General features: G+C 37.3%; 3 protein-coding genes across 3 annotated transcripts; 1 reads left to right on the forward strand and 2 right to left on the reverse strand.

Moving 5' to 3' along the window:
* Positions 1–14022: 14022 nt before the first annotated feature.
* Positions 14023–15582, reverse strand: LOC124406685 (DNA replication complex GINS protein PSF1-like). Its single transcript, XM_046882209.1, has 4 exons — positions 15421–15582; positions 15267–15331; positions 14605–14905; positions 14023–14313 (listed from the first exon to the last, which is right to left on the reverse strand). Exons 1-4 carry the CDS (start codon positions 15499–15501, stop codon positions 14170–14172), a joined length of 591 nt encoding a protein of 196 aa, XP_046738165.1. The 5' UTR covers positions 15502–15582; the 3' UTR covers positions 14023–14169.
* A 324-nt stretch (positions 15583–15906) lies between these two features.
* LOC124407000 (39S ribosomal protein L4, mitochondrial) lies at positions 15907–17153 on the forward strand. The gene is made up of 3 exons (XM_046882764.1): positions 15907–16324; positions 16416–16824; positions 16921–17153. The coding sequence occupies exons 1-3, from the start codon at positions 16016–16018 to the stop codon at positions 17064–17066; spliced, it is 864 nt and encodes a 287-aa protein (XP_046738720.1). The 5' UTR covers positions 15907–16015; the 3' UTR covers positions 17067–17153.
* A 35-nt stretch (positions 17154–17188) lies between these two features.
* Positions 17189–19960, reverse strand: LOC124406999. The gene is made up of 4 exons (XM_046882763.1): positions 19762–19960; positions 18688–19380; positions 18386–18573; positions 17189–17573 (listed from the first exon to the last, which is right to left on the reverse strand). The coding sequence occupies exons 1-4, from the start codon at positions 19859–19861 to the stop codon at positions 17526–17528; spliced, it is 1029 nt and encodes a 342-aa protein (XP_046738719.1). The 5' UTR covers positions 19862–19960; the 3' UTR covers positions 17189–17525.
* Positions 19961–20859: the final 899 nt, after the last annotated feature.

Raw genomic sequence — 20859 nt, forward strand, 5'->3', positions numbered from 1 at the left:
AAGTGTGAACCACAATAACCGAATTGGAAAGTCAGATCCGAACCAACTTTGAACAAGGCTTGATAGTAAACAACAACAACAAGATGCGACAGTCGGTGTTTATCACTCAGCTACGGATGGACGTAGACGTATTCAGTATTCACTCGCGCACGCCACTCACACCACTCTTCGTAAATTGCACGACTGGCGATGAGACAGGAAAAAAACACAGCTAGGAAACTGAACGCGATATAATTCTCGTAAAAATTGACGCCTGCTTAGGAGGGGGGAGATGCGTGCCACGTGGTAGGAGGAAAAACAAAATACAATCGGCGAAATTCGCGCGTAGAACTGTGTGATGTACGCACGTCGACGCAAATGAACTGCGATAACGGACTCGGGTTCAAGGCGATATTTAGTTTCTCAGTCTCTTTGTATTTTACACTCTCACTTGACTACGTTTCTGCCCAATTGGGATTATTGTTATTATTATCGTTATTATCGGACAGACTCGGTCGCAACCGCGTCGTTGTTCCGACGATCGTTCAACATCGGGACAGCTGAGGAGGCGAGCGATGACTTTTCGTGTGTCATAATAGTTTGAAGTTCCTGCGAGAGGTCGACGGGTCGAATTTCATTCGGTTTCTGTGTCAGACACGTGATCTTCGATATGGTCACCGATCCGCTGCCTAGTCAGCCGCACATGTATTATTTCCACGACCGCAATAGGTTATCCTTGGACTCGACGTCGCGTTCTTCCTTCCTCGAAAGCCGCGGACACTGTACAGAATTCGTCGTAATCGTCAGAGGTTACCTCGCGATTTCTCTGGGCTTCTCGTCCTCGTTTCTCAACTTTGACAAGCCTGAAGTATCTCTCTCTCTCTCTCTGGTTTTTTGCCAAAGGGCGTTCGATCATTCGTTGTGTCGGGGAAACACCTTCGTACGCACAGTGATTCTCTGTGTGCGTGCGTGCGTACGTAATAGTGTGTAAGTTGGAGCAACGCTGGTTGGCTTTTGAAGCGGAATATTCGCCCTCTATTCGAATCACAAATCGCCAACGACGTCTTCCTGTCCTCGTCGATCACGTGCGAGGACACGCCGCGATCACCAGCTTATTATCACCAACGCTAGCCCACTTTCTCGTTTAAAACACGCTCCGTTCTCTGGCGCGTGTCGACTCGCCTCGCTTTTAAGAACGAACTGAGCAATGGCTGCCCTCGCGATACTACCGCCTCTGGCGGCCGGACGGTCAGGTAACTCAGATGGGAAAACCCCATCGGCCTACTGATTCTACCTGCTGTTGCCGCTCCCCGCCTTACGGCCCCAAGGTTTTCCGATATTTTATGAATATTACCGTCTTTGTGACTAGATATCGCTGGACGCTAGACGAAGCCAGGAAATACCCTTTCTCTGAGCCTGGCCGGACTTTCGATTTCGATCGTTTTTTGTTTTTCTGTAAATCGCGTGTCTTTCGGAACACTTACCGAGAGCGATGACGTCACTTTTCTTGATGTTCAACTTCCACCAATTGTGACTATAGTTACTGCTTTTTACACAAATCGGGAAGGAAATTAATAATTAAAACAGAAGTCGCGTGTTGAGGATAAATTTGGGAAACAAATTTCGACTTAAGCACCGTATAATGTAATTGCGTTTTGAGTTGTTATATATATATATATACATTGTACACCCCGGGATTCCCCTTCCTCTGTGCAAGAAATGTTTTTACTGGTCGATGTCTATCTGCTTCGCTGGAGCGTAGAATATGCACCCAATGTATTCACTACGGGGGAAGAATTATTGTCAATGCGGATTGAATCATAACGTCTTGCGACGGATTTTTTCATATCGTACTCGTTTCAGTTGAACAGCTATCAGTGAACTGGAATTAGTGAGTACTACTAGTTGTCGGTTTTCACATGACGAAAATATTCCTTGTTTTATCTTCCCCATTCACGGAGAATTCGATGGCAAAACATTTTTATCTAACAATAAACAACGCTTCCAAAACAAGATATATTTTTACCCTGTAGTAAAATACGCACTTCGTATCTGTAAGCGTTTTTTCTAGGAATTTTTACAGTCATACGGAAAATTCGGCCGTCTTTGAATTTATTTGCTCATACTACACAGATATAAAATTTTTAATCTCCAGTTCTGGATAGTTTCTACTTATAAGAGATGTAGGTCTCGCGTTAAAACCAGAGGTTATCAACATGATTGTATGTACGTCACAGATCTGCGCAAGTCCGTGTAAAGTATTGGCATTTTCAAAGGCTTGAAACACCCGATTATTCCTTTAAAAATAGATCCCGCAAATCCGGGATCTCTGACGTTGAAAATTGAAGGCTGCACCGACTGTACATACATCGTAAGTACGCGGTCTGCACGGGGGCATCGACTCGATCCTCTTGCTTCCATGAAGGAAACCCGTTTGCAACATGAAAGCAGAGATCACACAATGGAATCCCTCCTCTCACCGCTTTGTTGCACAGGCAGAAGATGCATGTATTACATGCATGTGCATACTGGTTCTCAACTGGGGCTTCGGCCATTGACATCGATGCATATGCCTGCATTGTCTTCGAAAGAAACAGGCTCGTTATCTCACATCTCGTTATTTCCTTTCACACGCTTTTCATGTTGCAAGATTTATTCAACATCCGCTAAAAATTCACAGTTTTTTCTTCAAAGAATGTTCAACGAATTATTATTGCTGTAAAGGAAACTTGTAATCTCGAGATTTTCAGACCCTTCGGATCTTTACAGGATTTCTTTGTTTTCTTTGAATGTGAAATCTTCTCCTTTCTTTTTCTCATTATAGGTTACCACAACAATTGCTGATAAAAACTTTATTTCGGCCGCATGTTTATCAGCTGTAATCGCTGCATGTCTCTCGCTGTGGGTTAAACTGACTAGAATACGTACAATATTATATGTATAATACTGAATATCCCTCAGTGAGCTCCAGTCAAATACTAGGACAAATATATGGAATTTAGATTCATGTGTTAGATTAGTTATCGAATCCTCTATTATCTTACTAAGTGATCGATCGATTGGCTGTAGATAAATGGTTAGAAATAGTTCTGACATCGCACCGAGTTACTACGGTGTATACCTATGATATAAAATCAAGCTGCGAACAATTAAGCGTTTTTGTGGTGGCCACTAAAAAGGGTCAAAAATTCCCTAGCATTTCCCTGACCAGACTCAGATTCTTTCGCTGACTAAAATGATAAGTAAACACACCTATTTGTTTTCGTCATAGAAACGGGTACTTTATGCATGGAAAGAAAACATGCATGGAAAAACGTGTAAGACATGCTGGCGTGATATGAATATTTTTCTGAAATTACTTTTTTACGTAAAATTACTTTGTTTACAGCGACCATTTTCTAATTTATTTTACGAAACGTTTAATATAATATTTAAATCCATATGGATCATTCCACGTCAAATCAGTGGTCATTGGCCCGACCGCTTGGGATTCTGACGACCAATGGATTTTTTGCTTTTGCTTCGTTCAAAAATAATACCTGTAATTTTTCGAAAAATTTTCAAAATTGTGATGAGAATGTTAAATTTTTTTTTTTGAATTTATATTTAATGATGGTCTCTTGTAGTAAAAAATACAATAAAAAGAAACTCCGTTCTTGTAAAATTCAATTTTATTTTTATGTCGATTGATAATATTAATTTTTTCCACTACGCAACAACCGCACGGGTATAATATCAAGATTTATCGCGAGTGTAAGATTTCACGACCATGCGTAATATAAAGCTTTTATTTGAAACCACTCTAAATTCATTTCTAAGGAACAACCACAAGAGATAAAACAAATTAAAAAATTTCCGATTGATAAGAACACGATCTGTTGAGCAAGAGCTTAAGCTAAATCTATAGGCGCGAAATTTGAGTATGAAAAATATCAATTTCACAATAACTAATGGCTTACGTCAAAGGTTATCTATACTTTTCACTTGTTTTCTTTGAAATAAACAATTCTATGAAACTCATATCAAAATATGACAAGAATATCGTAATTTCCGTGAATAAATGATGTATTTTATTTAAGTTACCCAATGATTGGGTTTTTATTATTTATCTTTGAATTGAGCATCGTTTTCTTCGTTTTACTCTGGAACTAAAAACAAAATCTGATTTTACCCATAAAAAGATACTTTTCATTTTATTTTTTAATACAGGAAACCACCATTTCAGACGAATAAAAAAAAAATGTTTTTTAAAAACAAAAATTAGCAGAAAATAGAAAAAATATTTAGCATCGTTGGATTGCGTCTTGTCCACTGTATTTATTATGTCCTCTATGGGTGCACAGCGCTAATCGAAGAATTATAACCGAGAAGCAATGTTTCTTTTACGGAATTCATAAAAATGTCTCTCGTCTATAGTACGAAATTTTTATCGAGCGAAAAGCTCTACATTTCTCAACACGATTTTTATTAATTAAATATTTCTAGCATGCAATTTTTTCGAATTTTGATTATTCTTGGAAGAAGCTTATTTTTTTTCTCATCCCGTCGGAGCATGGCACCGTTTATTTTCCCCGAACAATTAAAAGATTCCCTGCCTTTTCCCTGATTTACAAGTTTTCCCTAACACATGACCACCATGGCCTTCACTGCGGATTAAGAAGGTTGATCGTGGTGTATATATCATATACATTCACAATGTATCTCCATGTATGGATTGCAGCTGTATGGAATTGTGGAAAAAAAAAATATCACTATATTTATACACAAACCATGGTGACGACAAACAATTCAAAATTCCCTGATCATTTTCCACAAAACTTGGATGATTTCAGGTGGCTTTTATGATAAAAGGCTCCGAAAATTGTGCACCTTCAATACACAAATTTATAGATAAAAAAAACACATGATATTATACTTGCTTCGTTTCACATCAGATAATTAGAAATTGAACAATATTTTCATTTCCGAAAGTTAGCTCAGCTGAATTTGAGAATAATTTTTTGTAAAACTATGTTTTCCCAGTCGCTCATCATAATTTCTTCACCTTTATCGATAGACTAAATTCCCCAACTATTCCCGGGTTTCCCGATTCGCCCGGTTTATGACCACCCTGTAGTATACGGGATTTGAATTTAAGGATCCCAAGCGCGTATATCAGTTTGTGTAACTTTTATTTCTCCGCTGTTATGCGTCATCTGTAATTAGAACGGTGCACGATTGTGTAAATTGTGCGACCGCAGCTTATGGTACAGCCACGCATAACCAAGTGTGGCTTTCCTCCGATTATATCGGGGTGATGTCGATCTTGATAAAATCGGATTTTGCCACCTTTGTTTACATGTACTTGCTAAGTGTGAGCTGAATAGTAAACGCGAATGGTAAATCGCGTTGGTCAGTCCGCTTAAGTGTTGGATTATTCCTTCGGACCTTGCCGATCGTGTCGGATTCGGGGAAAATTAGCGACGAGGTTCCGGTATTTCTTCCAGGGATTGTCTATACAGTCACCTAAATTCTTCGCGAATCGATGAGTGGTAGTGAAATTTTGTAAGACACACTTTTTCCACGAAATACTTTCGATTTGAAAGCGGTGATAATTGCGGTTTTGTTCAGTACACCGCAGGTGCATGTATACATTGGACGGGATAAAAAAAATTAATTATTTTTTGCTAAAAAAAGGGGCTTTTTAAGTGGAATTATACATTTATTACATATTATGACTTGTGATAATCACAAAATAAATTTGTATTCGAGTTGAAAATTAATTGAATAACGTGCTTTTATAGCTGTTGAAATGCTTTACAAAGAAAACCTGCAATAATTTGTGATAGGTCTAGAATTTTCGCTTTTAATCTCGAAAAAAGTGAATTTTTAGATGATTTCAACTTTAACCTTGATTAACTTTTGAAAAAGTTTAGTTATCAAAAAATTATAACAGACCTTTTTTGTAGAGCATTAGATTTTCTACAAAAATGTGTATCGGATATTCATGTACACTGCCTCGTTACTGAGCTACAAAATTCAGAAATAATTAAATTTATTTTCTCATGTTAATCAGATGAAAAATGGAAAATTGCGTTCAGGAACCACTAAATGTTAATATTGAGGGCTCAAATTATAACAGGCTTGTCATTTCCTCTTCCTACAACTAATAAATAGGTGACATAAAAAATAATACTCGATTTTTTTTAATACACTGTGCCCAAAACACTCTACTTACGATCGAACAGGCACTTATTCGAAGGTAAGCAGAGTCACAAATGGGCCTATTTAGAGAGATAAGACTTTTTTTCGGGGGTACGGGACTCGAATATACTCTAAATAAGTGCCTTCGCGTTGCAACGTATATATGAGTAGATATATACATTGGCAAAGGATTTTTTCACATCCTCATTACAGAAAAATTGTTAATAAACGAAAGAAACTGTATATTCTCATGATATTATGACTTGGACTGTGAATTCCGCAGCAGTTTTGTCTTTGTTTTTAAATCACGTGACAAAAATATCGCTTCAAGTAAAATGTGATCCTCATTCATCGTCCATGGTCTGTTGATTTCGTTTTCCTTTCAATGATATCAATCTTCTTGAAACGCGAAGACTCTTTTTACCCGAGTCAAAACTCCGACAGATATAAAAGTAGAAAGGGGCGTGATTCCTAGTTTTTATCCAATTTCTACGCCATTTTGATTCCGAAAATTTTGAAAAAAAATTAGAGATTTTACGAGCATCTGCATACATATAAGGAATTTTCCACAGATTATCAGATTGCAAATTTGACCGGCTAAAAATGTTTAAAGATTTATATTACTGATTTTTGATGGAATTTTTTGAGTGGCCAACTTCTTTTTTGTACAGTACAAACATTTGATTGTACTTGATTTTCTCTCATTTTTTCAGTTTTTTAGTTAAGGTGCACTTTTATTAAAAAAATTGAAAACTGATTTTTCAATCCATTTTTCACAGAAAGAAATAATTGAATCATTCAATATACACATTCTCATCATTCGATGATTTTCTGATAGAATTCTCGGTACTTTCGATTCGTTCGTATTATACATTCGCAATAACACCGTTTGAAGCCAGAGTGTTCAGTTGAATTCGGTATATAATCAATGCATTATTTGTAGGTTTTGCTATTTACGTGTCGCGATCTAATCCAGAAATAGCTGAAGAAGACCCGAAAATTATATTCCCTGGATTACATCAATCGACTCAAGCAATTGGTCTTCATTATCATTATTAAGGGGAAAAGCAATATACTTAAAATTCAAGTTAGATCGCGACACATATATAGCCAAACCTACAAATACTACATTGATTACATACCGAATTCAATTCAACACTCGTACATTGCGAATGTACGAACGAAAACCGTACCATCGAGTGTTGTTCACACGTGTCAGCGACGATTTATTTCTTATCTCATGCTCGATATCTCGCAAAAATTATAAGGCCTGCAGAAGTATTAAGTAGAATTTTTGAGTCTGAACAGGTCAATCCTGTTATCAATGATGATAGTGACGAAGACTGACCTATACATTAACATATCCTGATATTTTTTGTATGAAATGTACACAAAGTCATTAAAATCAAGTTATTGTGAAACCAATAATGAATTTGTTTCTTCATTACGTAAATCTAAAGTACGTAGAATTCTATTAGAAAATCATCGAATGATGAGGATTTTTATACTAAATGATTCAAATAATTTTTTATGTGCAAAATAGATTGAGAAATCAGCTTACTATTTTTTTAATAAGGTTGCGCCATACCTAAAGAACTCAAAAAAATTAGAGGAAATCAACACAATCAAATGTTCGTACTGTAAAAAAAAGACGTTAGGCACTAAAAATTCTAACAAAAATCAGCAATATGAATCTTTAAAAATTTTTATCAGATCGAGTTTGGAGTCTAAAAATTTGGAATAAAATTCCCAATACGTACGCAGATGTCCGCAAGATCTCTAATTTTTTTTTCGATTTTCGGAGTCAAAATGGCGTAAAAACTGGATAAAAACTGGTAATCACTCTTCCATCAATTCCCAGCATAAGAGTAAAGGTAGATAGAAAACATTTGGCGCATAGCAAGTCCGATTAGGTCGAGTAGCATATTTTATAAGTACTTCATAAGTAATAAATAAATATTTTGGTTATCACTCGGTTTATAGAATGAAAACTTATTTATTTAAATATAAACTAAAAAAAAAAAATATAAAATTCGATTGGCCTGTGATTAATTAATAATTATTTTTGAGTAAAGGTGATTTAAATGCGAAACTGAAGTTTGTTTAATTGTTATTTACAATAAATGTTTGAAAAAATAGTTAACTTTTCTAAAAATCGGAAATATCTTTCTGATTTCTAAAAAAGCAAACTTTGTCCAATGAAATTATTTGTTTTTTTCTATTAGTTACGTGGAAGAAATGAAAATTTGACATCAATAACCCAGACTCGAAATCCGTGTTGACCGGTGTAATCAGTGGAAAGCAACTACGACTCATTGTCAGATGACATTTCTGTACTTCACTGTGATCGACTCAGATCCGTGCAGTCCTCGAACTGAAATGTACAATTGAACAAAAGGCGGCTCTGTATCTCCACCTCCGCTATACAAAAAGTCGATAAGTTATATATTTATGTCTGATGCTGTGATCTATCTAATGCATCATCCAGAGTCTTACACTGTCACCATCGAGCTGATACCTTTGCGGGTTTTTCCTCTGATATACTTATTTTCCTGCCAGCTGAATACGCTTCCGATGATAATGGTATTTTCAATGTTGATCGTATTACGTCATCTCCGTGTGCACACAACATACATCTAACAATCCTATTGTTCACATGCGCAGCATGGATTATTGGGGTTTTTATTATTGTCCCCAAGGTAACACATATAATATCGCTACAGTCTTGAAGGTCTTGGCGGTTATTTAATCGGTCGGAAACGATCGATCTCGCGTGGATAATGCTTTTGTTACGTACAATATTGTTACAAATGTTATGTATGATATATAACTAATGTAGAAATTCAGCCACAGATAACAACAAAAAAATAGCAGAAAATTTTTAGATTTCAGACCAAAGGCGAAACGATAAAAATGACGAATGTCATTTTATGGCAATGGAAATTATTACGCCCCCAGATAACGTTTTAGTTCTAAATATTATACGTATGTAATGAATATAATGTACGTCTCTGCAAGTCGGACGGTTCATTCCTGAACATTTGTTCCCACGACGCGATGCTACAGACCTTTAGTTGGCTCCTTCCAAAGGCATACCTACTGTGAACTGTGTTATACGCTTGCATATGCCAAGGCCATGTTATATCTGGGAAAAACCTGGGCAAGTTTATTGGTGCAACGGTGCATAAACGAAAGAAGCTACTTTTCTCTGGGTTTCTACAAGCATCTGGAGACGATTGTCCACGTCTGGCGGGGGAACGAGACGAGCTTTTTTGATGCACCGATCATCGTTCAACAAAAACGCTTTTAATTAAGATAAATATCGAAAAGTTTCCACGATTTATATGTCTGCATTGTTTACGTACCCATCCTTAGAACGAGGCTAACGACTGTTTATTCAACGACCTCCATTCCCAGTTTATATCTAAAACTTCTCCATCAACGCGCCCCACAAATTTTGTTTCTGAACACGTGATATATTTTCCATTTGCACGAGTTGTTACGTATGTACGTCATTTACAATAACCTTGCAAGACGAGATTTGTTTTACAGACTTGTTGAGGTCAGGATGTTTGACCTGCAAATTCAGCGTCATGGATTTACATTGTCAAACGAATAACTTATACAAACATTTCTTTCTCTTCTCGAAAGCCACGAAAAATACTGACACACAAAAAAATGCTTCTCTGTTTCAAAAAATATTCGAATAAGAAGTGGAAAAAAAACCATTCTTAGTGTACAAAAAATACTGTCTTTATCGCCAAGTACATTGAGCAAATTTCAAACGTAGAATAATACGCCATTCAGTCTGTAACGTGTTCGAACGATATTGAGAGTAAACTTGTTGCGAAACGCGAAAGTACACTTCAAATATCTTGCGACAGTCAATAAAAAAAAAAAAAAAAAAAAAAAAAAAAACAGATAAATTTTCGGACGAGGAATTGGTAAAATAGTACATTGTGTAACTAGGAAATAAAGACGTCTTTCATTCCTGTGTTAGATATGGCACTTTATTTTCGATTCAACTCTGGAAATCAATCCCACCAAATGCCACGTACCGAGAGCTAAGTTGTTATACCTACGCATCAATTTGTAATATATTCTATTATATTTGCTGGAAATCAAAATTTTCCCGCAAAAGTTGAGAGGGAAAAATATACGACTTCCGTCCCGCTCTTCAGGCCAAAAAAGTTAAGGTTATCGTCGAGTCTGGAATAGACGGCCATTATAGAATCACGTTACCGACGCATCTCACCTCTCCCTTTAAAGTCCTAATGTGATCTGCCAGGTGCTAATTCACGGGTATAATTTAAACCCGAGACTTAATCATTGCCGGAAACAGTGAGTCAATGAAATTTGAAATTGCTGTGTCAATAGAGATTGTATCATGACTGTAACCTCGCTCAAAGTTATAAGCAGTTAATCGGGCAAACCGAATTGCACTTTTTGATTAGTCTTACATTAGCGTTATAATAAACACGTTTCGCCCGATCATCTAACATACAATAAGTGATAGTAATAAGCACAATTAGGGTCGAGGAATTTAAATGCTCTCGAGTTTTGCCCCCCCCCCCCCCCCCCCCCGCCCTCTCCAAACTAACTATAAGTGCTTAATTTATGGCACCACATAACCAACATGGTTGACCGTGAAATTATCGATGTTCGCGTCTCGTTTTACTCAGCTCACATTCGAAATTCGAATTGATGGCTAGTAGGCATGTCAATTGCACTGAAAAGGTCTTGGAGCGCGGTCATCGAACATTATTGTAGGACCTTTGATCCCTGGGAATTTTGGGCTCCGTTGATAAATACACAATTTTATGCGTCATACACTTTCCTATCAGATTTATTATTATCAAGTTGTCATTATTTTATGCCATTAAAATTTTTAATTTATTTTCTTTGTATTTTCGATAAAATTCTGCGAATCCTGGTTCATTCTGAACCTTTTTACCGGCTATTATACAACTCATAAGCCACGGCAGAGTTCAGAGAGATAATAAGATGGCGTGATGAAAGATATTCTTCAAGGCTTAAAAAATCGTTAAATATCGATTTTATCACGCTTGGCGAGCTCGAAAATCATAAGTATCCCTTTCTGCCATTGCCTTGAACTCTCACGAAAAAAATACAAACATTTTTACATAGATTCGTTGGCTTATCCGATGGCGTTTCTGTCGCAAGTCAAATTTTTTTGTTTCTTTACTTTTTGGAATTAGTTCATTTCAATAAATGTTAAGTACTTTACTTGACTGAATTTCATTTGATATCGATGATGCTAGAAAAGCGGAAGTCGAAACTGAGATAGTGTCCAGAGTCAAATGTAACAATGAGAGTTTATTCACAGTTTGAAAATTGAATCTGAGCGAGAACAGGATTTTCACTTCAGACAAAAAATATTTAACAGGTACCTCAGATTGGATGTTGAAAAAAATGTTTATGCTCCAAGTTGAAAGATCTTAAGTTAACCTTGAAAAAAGCAGATCATCAACGTTTCCATACTTTATCTCACTATTAAGTGGTGCTCGTAATTGAAAATTTTTTTTTCAGTAATTTTCTTATTAAATAAGATTTTATTTCTTTTCGGACCTTTAACTTTTTGAATTTTAGAAGAATTCAAAAAAATCAAACGGTAAACAAATAAATCTATGATTGAAAATACTCAAACATTTTCAATTTTTCAAGATGGAATATTCAACATGGCGTCCAAAAAATATAGCCTAGGAATTTTTTATTAGAAAAAAAGGAAATACCGGCTCCTCTTACTAGTGAGATAGAGCATTGAAATTTTGAAGATCTTCGTTTTTCAAGATTAACTTGGGTATTAAAAGAAACAAAATTTATTCATCGCTACAATAATGACAATGAGAAAGGGATTAGAACCAGCAATACTTTTATCGTGTCTTAAAGCTACATGATAAAAGAATGATAAAAATTGTTATCTTTGCGGTAACCATTGCAACAATGAGATTTTTCATAGCGTATCAATTGCACACAATTGAAATTTAAACCTAACCGACGTACCCTCATGCACACATATAATATATTATAATTAAAAACTATAAATGTAAACAGAAAGATTCTCACCAACTGAAACACTGTGGGTTTTGAGTTCTCCTGCAGACTTCAGAATTGAAGCTGGCATTTCACAAAAGTATCAACAACCGTGTACACGTGATTATATACGCGTCAGCTGTTTTCAAAAAACACATGTATTATACATATAAGCGGCGTAGTTTGGAAAGCGAATCGGCACACTTTTTGTCCGCAAAATTGATTTAATTAATTGCGCTATATTATAAAACCGGAGCGTATTCGTCGAGATTCGCTGCTCCAGCGATATCTGAGAGTTTTCAGAGACGGAGGCTGTGGGAAGAAACGTTTTCCTGCTGTCCAGCAGCGAGTGCGTCAGCGGACTGGACCTTCCGCGAGTTATTCGACTGAGTTCTTTACCGGCCTGCAGCACACATGCCGTTTCCTTATGACCGCTGTGCACGCACCTATTGGGCGACCATGTAGCTCCGACATTATTTCCAAGCCGACGAACCGTTCGAACAACGGTGGGAATGATTTACCGGATCGGGAATTCCTACTGCGGCTTTAGTTGGCCGGGAAATACCAAGAGACCATGCCCCCAGTAAGTAGACCCTCCAACCGTCGTGCCCCCGCCGGAAGGGGCCCTTTTCAAATTTAATGCAACCCGGTCGATGCACTTTCGGGTCTGCACGGCGGTCAAAGCCTCTCCTTACCTGTCTGACTCCGTTTCGTTTCGTCCTTTGTCACCGTCCACCACTCGCTCGGGGAATTTTCGCAGATTCTTTCTCGAGCTACGACGTATTCTAGTCGGAGAAAAAAAATCGTCTGCGTAAACCAAAAAACAGCGAATCGACATATTTGGTCGACGAGTAACGAATATACTGTAAAAATTTTTTTTTGACGATTTAAATAATTAATTCGTAATTGGAAAATGTATTACATATACAGAGTTAATCGCTAACGACTGCATGATGTAACGCGCATGCGCTAAAATTCAAGTGCAAGAGCAGTCGTTTTGTCAGGGCGACCAACATTCATAAATTCAGATTACAGGTCATCGCTATGCACGTAACCCGCGATGTAACGTCAAAATGTTGGTAGCTCTGACAAAACAACTGCTATTGCTCTCGAATTTCAGCCCATGCGCATTGAACCATGCAGTCGTTAGCAATGCACTCTATACATGTATATCTGCATGACTTACTTCAATACTTGAATTTTTTTCCCGTACGAAATACGATCGGATACGGATTTATCCGTGCAGTTCGACGCACTCTGTGAATCGATCTGAAGTGCATTTTGCGGCTGACTCAAGAGATTTCAAAATTCAAGGTCGGGTATTTACTTCGGTTTTGTTTCGTCTCATTTTCAACCGCTTTGCACAGCTTCCGACCGACGGGATAATGACCACAGCGATAAATAAGGCGCAACGCAATCGAAGATTTATTGAAACCCATTTCAAGGCCTGTTTGAGATATAGGAACCACGGGAATATAGTGACGATTCGTTACGAGGGACAATTTTTTCTGGTTCGTTCATGAATGTTCAAGATTAAATCTGTCACTTTCGACACGGATTATAAGCGCGTAATGAATAATTTGTATTCGTGTATTGTTGTCCTGAGAATACTCTGTATATAGGTACATGGTAAAAAATTCAAATTGATAATTCAATGTAAATCGTGAGTGGATAAAATATACAAGTTTGACTTGAAAAGCTCAAGAGAATATTTGTGACAATACTATTACCATAGTCCTCCAATATTAGAGACTTACAAGGATAAAATTGCCATCATGGGAGACAGAAAATTTGTATAAATCATAATACGGAACGAGAGAACGTTTATTTAAACTTTATGAATTACAGGTCCAAGCGATTTATTCGCGTTGAACCCAATATAAAAAGTGAAATCAAACTCTTGTGAATTATTGTATAATTTCGGTTTCTGGCAGATTAAGGAAATTCGAATATTCACGAAATCACGTGCTGCAATACACCCTGCCTCACCAGACCTTCGCACTCGGCACGTGGCAATAAGTACTGGCTATTTTTCTTGAGGAATATCACCTCCCCGTCTTCCAGTTCCAATTTTCCATAATCGACTAAGCATCGTACCTGCAATCCAGGAAAAGTCACCTTGGCGATAGGAAGATAAAACAACCAACGACTGTCTTGCACAATAATCGGCAAGTCATGACTGTGACTCTGAAAGTTCGATGCTAAGATAACCTTGAATAAATAAAAGTCCCAAGGATCTAGACCACTATGATTGCAAATTGTCGGAAAAGACTTAGCGGTTTTCACCAATTATCTCCCCAATTAATTGATTATCCATCTCGAATTCAACACAGTTTTAAGAAATTTACTTTTGTGTACACAAAGGATTTAAAATTGAAACTCTGTTACCTCGATGTAAAGCGACTTTGGAGGTGTAACGTCAGTGGTTAAATTCAGCCCGTAATTATCTCCAATGGATCTCATATAAGTGGCTAAAACTTTGCTGTACGATGCGAACCACTGAAGCTCTGGTTCGGAAAGCAGGGATTTTATTTCAGGTGGTAGAATACTGCCGAATTCCCACCGCATCTGCCTTATTTTCTGCAGCCTATTGTGCAGATATGCCAAGATGCACCTCTTGTTCCTGCTTATTGCCACGTGACGAACTCGCACGGAAGAATAGTTTGGTGGATCCGTCGATGGATTTGTTCTGACACAAATAAAAGTGGTTAATAGTTTTTCATGATAATAAATGCATACGCGTTTTGAGTTATTTGTAATTTAAACAATTACTGTACAGCTAAGTAAATGTTAAGTTTAATTTTAAATTGATGATGATTTCTGAACTAATTTCAGATTTTTTAAACAAAAGTTTCAGTTATAATTACTGACAAAATTTGTGGGATTCAATTTGTGATTTGGCGACTCATACCAGATCAGGATGATCTTTCTATGATCGATGACTAAGTTGTAAATAAACTGAACACCCTTACCACGATGTTAATGAAAATGGTAAAATAATAACAGTAACGACGAATATTAACGGCGAGGAAAATAAAACAAATACCAACATATCATCGAAATTAGCTTGACAAAGTATTCGCATTTCTTCTAAAACCTGCCGGATACCGTCATCCTAGAATACAAGCAAACGTATAGCGCGTATTTTCATAACCTGAAGCAATGTTTACATGATTTTCAGGGAACTCAGGAGTCGTTACTCACGTTAAACGGCGGAATGCCCTCAGCGGAACGTTCGAGTTCCTTTATAAGTTCCAATGCTTTTTCTCCGAACATATTACGCATTCATTTGTTCAATAATCAATTGCAATTCCCTATTTTTAACGCGTAAGTAGAAATTTGTTTATAACCTATACGTCGCATCAGCCGGTTACTACCCTTTGTTAATACGCATGCGTATTTCATTCTGGACCATGGATATGGTCATGGACAGCTAAGGTAGATTCGTTGTAGATTGAAATCTTAGATACAGAGTACTTACTATGTTAAAAATACATCAGAGGGCGCCATAATGCAATCGAATGAAATGGAAGACGAAACGGTTACCTCATTGGTCAAGTTTTCGTTCGCTATCTTCTGATTGGCGGATTTTCATCTCCGTTTTTTATACTTCTCCTTCGGAAACGGAAAAAAGTGAATTTGCAACGCTTAGTTGATTTACATTTTTTGCAATTTACGTACGACACCAAGGTATATTTTATTAAGGCGTTGGGGTTACGCTGGTTTGGTTATTTTTCGGTAATTTGAGGTTACGTTACGTGTTTGGTGAATGAGGTTAGGTTAGGTTAAAGCACCGAAAATGTCGATCCTCCTTCGAAGCATTTTAACAAAACTTGAGGGATGTTCGGTGGGTCGAATCGCGAGGTTCAGTACTCAGGTGACGGAAAACAACGATGCAGTGCAAACGGAGCCGATTATTTCTACAAGCGAGGCGATACAACAGGGGCGATTTTACGAAAAGCCAAAGCAAGTGTGGTTGGAAAATTTGGACACGATTGAGGAAAAGAAGCTCGGTCTGATGATGTTGCATCCAGAAGTGTTCGGGGCTCATCCTCGCATCGATATTTTACACCAAAACGTCAGGTGGCAGAGGATGTACAAATTTGTCGTAAGTTGAATCACCGCTCTTGAAGCAAAGTCTTTTTTACATCTTCGCGAACCTCTGAATATGTATTAAATTTTCTTTGCCTGGACTCTAGTGTTATGCTCACACGAAGACAAGAGCTGAGGTAAGGGGAGGTGGGCGAAAACCGTGGCAACAGAAGGGCTTGGGTCGCGCTCGTCACGGAAGTATACGTTCCCCCTTGTGGCGCGGTGGTGGCGTTGCCCATGGTCCACGGTCTCCAACAACGCATTTTTACATGTTGCCCTTCTACACCAGAGTCCTAGGCCTCACCTCGGCACTGACAGTGAAGTTTGGTCAGGACGATCTACACATTGTAAATAATCTAGAAATTCCTACGAACGAGCCTGGGTACATCGAGGACCTGGTTTACCAGAGAAATTGGGGACCATCCGTCCTCTTTGTCGACGTACTCGACATCATGCCGAAGAATATCACGATGGCGACTGATGAGATCAAGCATTTTAATCTCATGCCAGTCTATGGTAGAAATTTCTTTTAGATAGTTAAATTCATGATTTTTTAAAAAGTCCATATGATGTGCACAAAAGTTCGGTTTACTATAAATTTTTCTTTTCCAGGTTTGAACGTTTACAGTATGTTGAAGCACGACACGCTAGTTCTCACAGATAATGCTGCTCGAGAGATAGAGAAAAAAATACTCCTGCAGTTGAACAGAATGAATAGTGACGAGATGACAAAGAAGTTCCGACTCAGTCAACAGTGAGGCTATTTAAAAATAACTAGTGTTTAAATTGTGTATAAAATTATTTCTTAGAGAATAAAAGAGGCAGTCGATGTCTGAGAAAAATTATTTTACACAGTTTATTTTTGTTTTTTCTTCATTTCTTACTAAATAGATCTGCGGGGTTTATTACAATTAAAATTATGAATTAATCATCACTTTGTTTAAGGCTAAACTTACATCTAGGTTTTACACATTTATAAATTGATTAAAATATCTTCTCCAAAATAATGATACTCTTTCCATGAAGGATTTCGTTCTTTTGACGGGCATCACATATTCATCAGTTCAATAAAATCGTTGCAATATAGCTGAATAATTATTTAGTATAATACGTAATATCGTCATTTTTACATTAACGAGTGCGTTTATGTCCAACATTCGTATAATTAATAATAATGATTAACGAGCTTAATTATAATAAAAAATCACGGTACGGAATCATCTCTTTTTTATTGCCGACGTGCTGGAGCTTTTTTTTAATATTGGCTGAAAAAAAAACGATAATACTCATTACACGATTGTTGCAAAAATGATGAATGTTTTATTACACAAATTCTGTGTACACGCGTTACAAATCTTTAAAAAATATTTCATTTATTTTCACGACGATTTTACGGTTGTGAAAATCCGGGTTGGGAAACACAACAACATTTCCTCATATACTTATAATTCCCGGCATATAAGTTTATATCTTTTCCTAAAATCTTGCCGATGAGTCTCCTGAGTGTTTGCTTTGCACTGCTCTCTTCTGAATAAACTTCCTCAAATTTAGAATTCAATTTATCACTGCAGAATACGCGGCATGACGAAGATTCGGTTTTGTATTTTTCTTCAATTTTTATACCATGTAGTTTATGTCTTTCAAAGGCATTAGGTATAGTGAGAATTGACTGCGAGCTCTGAGTAGTATTGAAATTACGCGGCAATTTAAAAATCATTGAGTGTGCTAAAACAGATTCATAAACACTTTTCAAAGAATTCTGTCTTCTACCCAAGTCAGAACTCAGATGCACATTACGTCTGACACAACTGTGGTTTAAAAATCGTTTCCTAAGTTTTCTTGACTTTCTTCGGTATATCTTACGTTGCTTACAATCCGAAATACTTTGAGAATCATACCAATTGTCTCTATAATTTGTATTTATTTTGCACGTCACGTTATTTTGCTGAAATCCAAGTAACGAAGGAATAAAATATGAACATCATGAACATTTCACCTCGATCCACTCAAGATTCTTTACCGAAGACCACTCAGAAAAAAGGAGTAAGAGAAAACAAATAAGTCAGGAGTTACTTACCCGTGGATTTGGATCTAGTCCGAGCATTTTTTCCCTGACCGCCCACCTAACTCCAGCATGATTCTCCTCTCCAGGGAGAGCAAGCTGCTTCCATTCTTCTTTGTACTTTTGATACAGTGCAACTGGATCAGACTTTGTATTCATGCAAGATCTATGGGAATCTGGCTGAAGTCTCCAGGGCCTTATGACTGGACGAAATAAAAAATAAAAATGATCATTGAGGTGCAGCAAAATAAGAACTGTCGAAAATTCTATCAATCCGATTAAATTTCTCAATTCAAGTCAAAAAATTCACTCCTCACATGATTTTGGTCTTGATTGAACAGAGCTCCTAGATGGCGGTGGATTGGCAGGAACTTCAGCGGGTTGGCTGCGTTTGCAACTTTCCGACGTAACTGGAGCACTGCGAGAACTTGAGGCCTTGTGTCGTGTGGGCGATTTGGCGGGGGCGAGATTTGTTTGTTTCAAATTTTGATCAGACCGCGTGGCTCTTTTCGTCGATTTCTCCAACGATATATACTTTGTGCTGTCTGTTGACGCGCCGGCACTGTGATTTTGGCTGATATTATTCAACCGATCGAAGTGACGGTGAGATTCATTAATCAAACTTGAGGAGCTGGTATTATATCCGTTATCCGAATTGAGGCTGTTTTGTCGAAACTCCTCAGCCCAAGAGGTGTGCGTTTTAGTAGAGCCAGTTTTCTTTGTCGGTATAACATAGTTGATGTGATTTTCCTTTGCTACCTCTTCCTCCTTGTCTTTGGGAAAACAACGGATTTTCACTGTTACTAATTTGCAAGATGAGTCGTCATGAAACGTTGAAGATTCTGACGATATTGTACTTTCTGTCAGGCTGTGCAAACCTCCGGTCTCCATTTTATGCTCGCGCAGTACTTCTTTGTACAGTTGCTGCTGTCGTAGAAGGATTTTCTTCTTCGTATCCTCTTTCCACTGCTGTCGCTCCCTCTCTCTTATTTTTCTGTGCATTTTCAAGTCTGCATAAGAGATAAAATTGTATTAACTTTCTGGATTTGATTGTATAGAAAGAAAAAATAGATTACGAATGCGCAGCGTATTGGAGCACAATAATTGGCATTCAACGTTTCTGAAATTCTTCAATTGTGCAGACAGTTGAGGAGAACCATTCCAAATATTCATCGAACAATGAGAAAAGTATGTCATTTAAACACTATTTAAAAATCTAACCTCTACCAAGAATCCTAGTGAAAGAAATGTACCAAAATAAGGTTTTACTCATGGAAAAATTGCGAATTGGGTAAAATTTTTCAAGATATAGACTATTCGGAGCATTGTGTGAATCGTACGTTACAGGTGTGTGTTTACGTGTAGGGGAAAAACGGTTACGAATTCCTCACCTTTCATGAATGCCTTCAGCTGCTGTGCCGTTATTCCGACAAATCCCAGTGAGTTTAAGAGGGACAACACTTCCCGAGGATCGTCTTTCTTGTCTGCCATTCTTTCAGCGATAGGTAATCAAAAATTAAAGTAAATAATTTATTATATCGCGAGCATGTGACGGAAAGTATTGTTCAAAGACCGCGAGCCCTACGCATCCGCTCTTGGCCACAACTGGCATTCGGTAAATTCGAGTGCTACGATTGGCCGAATGACCCGCCATATTCAAAGTTGCGCAGATGACATGCGCAGTATTAGTAAGAATTTCAATTTAAATCTCATTCGAACAGGGATTCGAACGACCATTTTCTACCGACTTCGAATATTTGCGTATTTTATGCGACTGCTGCTGGTATCTCGCAGTTTTGATTGAATGATTCTACTGGAATTATCACTGGTTTTATACATTGTCTAGTATTATTACACGATTCCTTTTGAGATAATTGTGCTATGCAAAAATTTGTAATTTTATGTATCGACATGTCACGGGATGAATTTTGATAACATTGTGACGAAATTTTAGACAGTAACTTAACTGTTTCTTGTATACTTTGTTCCCGTTTTAAATACTTTTAGTTGCCATTTTGTCAGCAATATTATGTTTCTGAAATGACAGAAAAATATGTATGTAACTGTATGGAATTACGTAAAAATGTACACTCCGTACATTCGAAAGTATTTTCAAAATTCAACTTCTGTTGCACTTGTCGAAAACAGGATCGCATGAACGAAAACGTTGGAATTGGTAGAGAGAACATCACCGGCAGAAAAAAATGTTGCGACATTGAAAAAAACGATGCAGTAACTAAATAGGAAACCAATGAGAGATAAGTTCTGACGGATATCCGGCACCTACTGACATCCTTTCTTTTACTTCAAATATTTAATGAACGTACGTTTGCATATCTGATTTCAGTGATCGGTCATTATCTGATAGCTCTGATCGTGTATATTATAGGTCTAGCTACGCGATGAGTAAGGTGATCATAGTTTAAAAGTCACCCGTCAAAACATCGTCGCATATATGAATTGCGTGCGTGCCATTTAAAACACGGTCA

This window comes from Diprion similis, chromosome 6 (assembly GCF_021155765.1).
Source record: "Diprion similis isolate iyDipSimi1 chromosome 6, iyDipSimi1.1, whole genome shotgun sequence".
Lineage (NCBI taxonomy): Eukaryota > Metazoa > Arthropoda > Insecta > Hymenoptera > Diprionidae > Diprion > Diprion similis.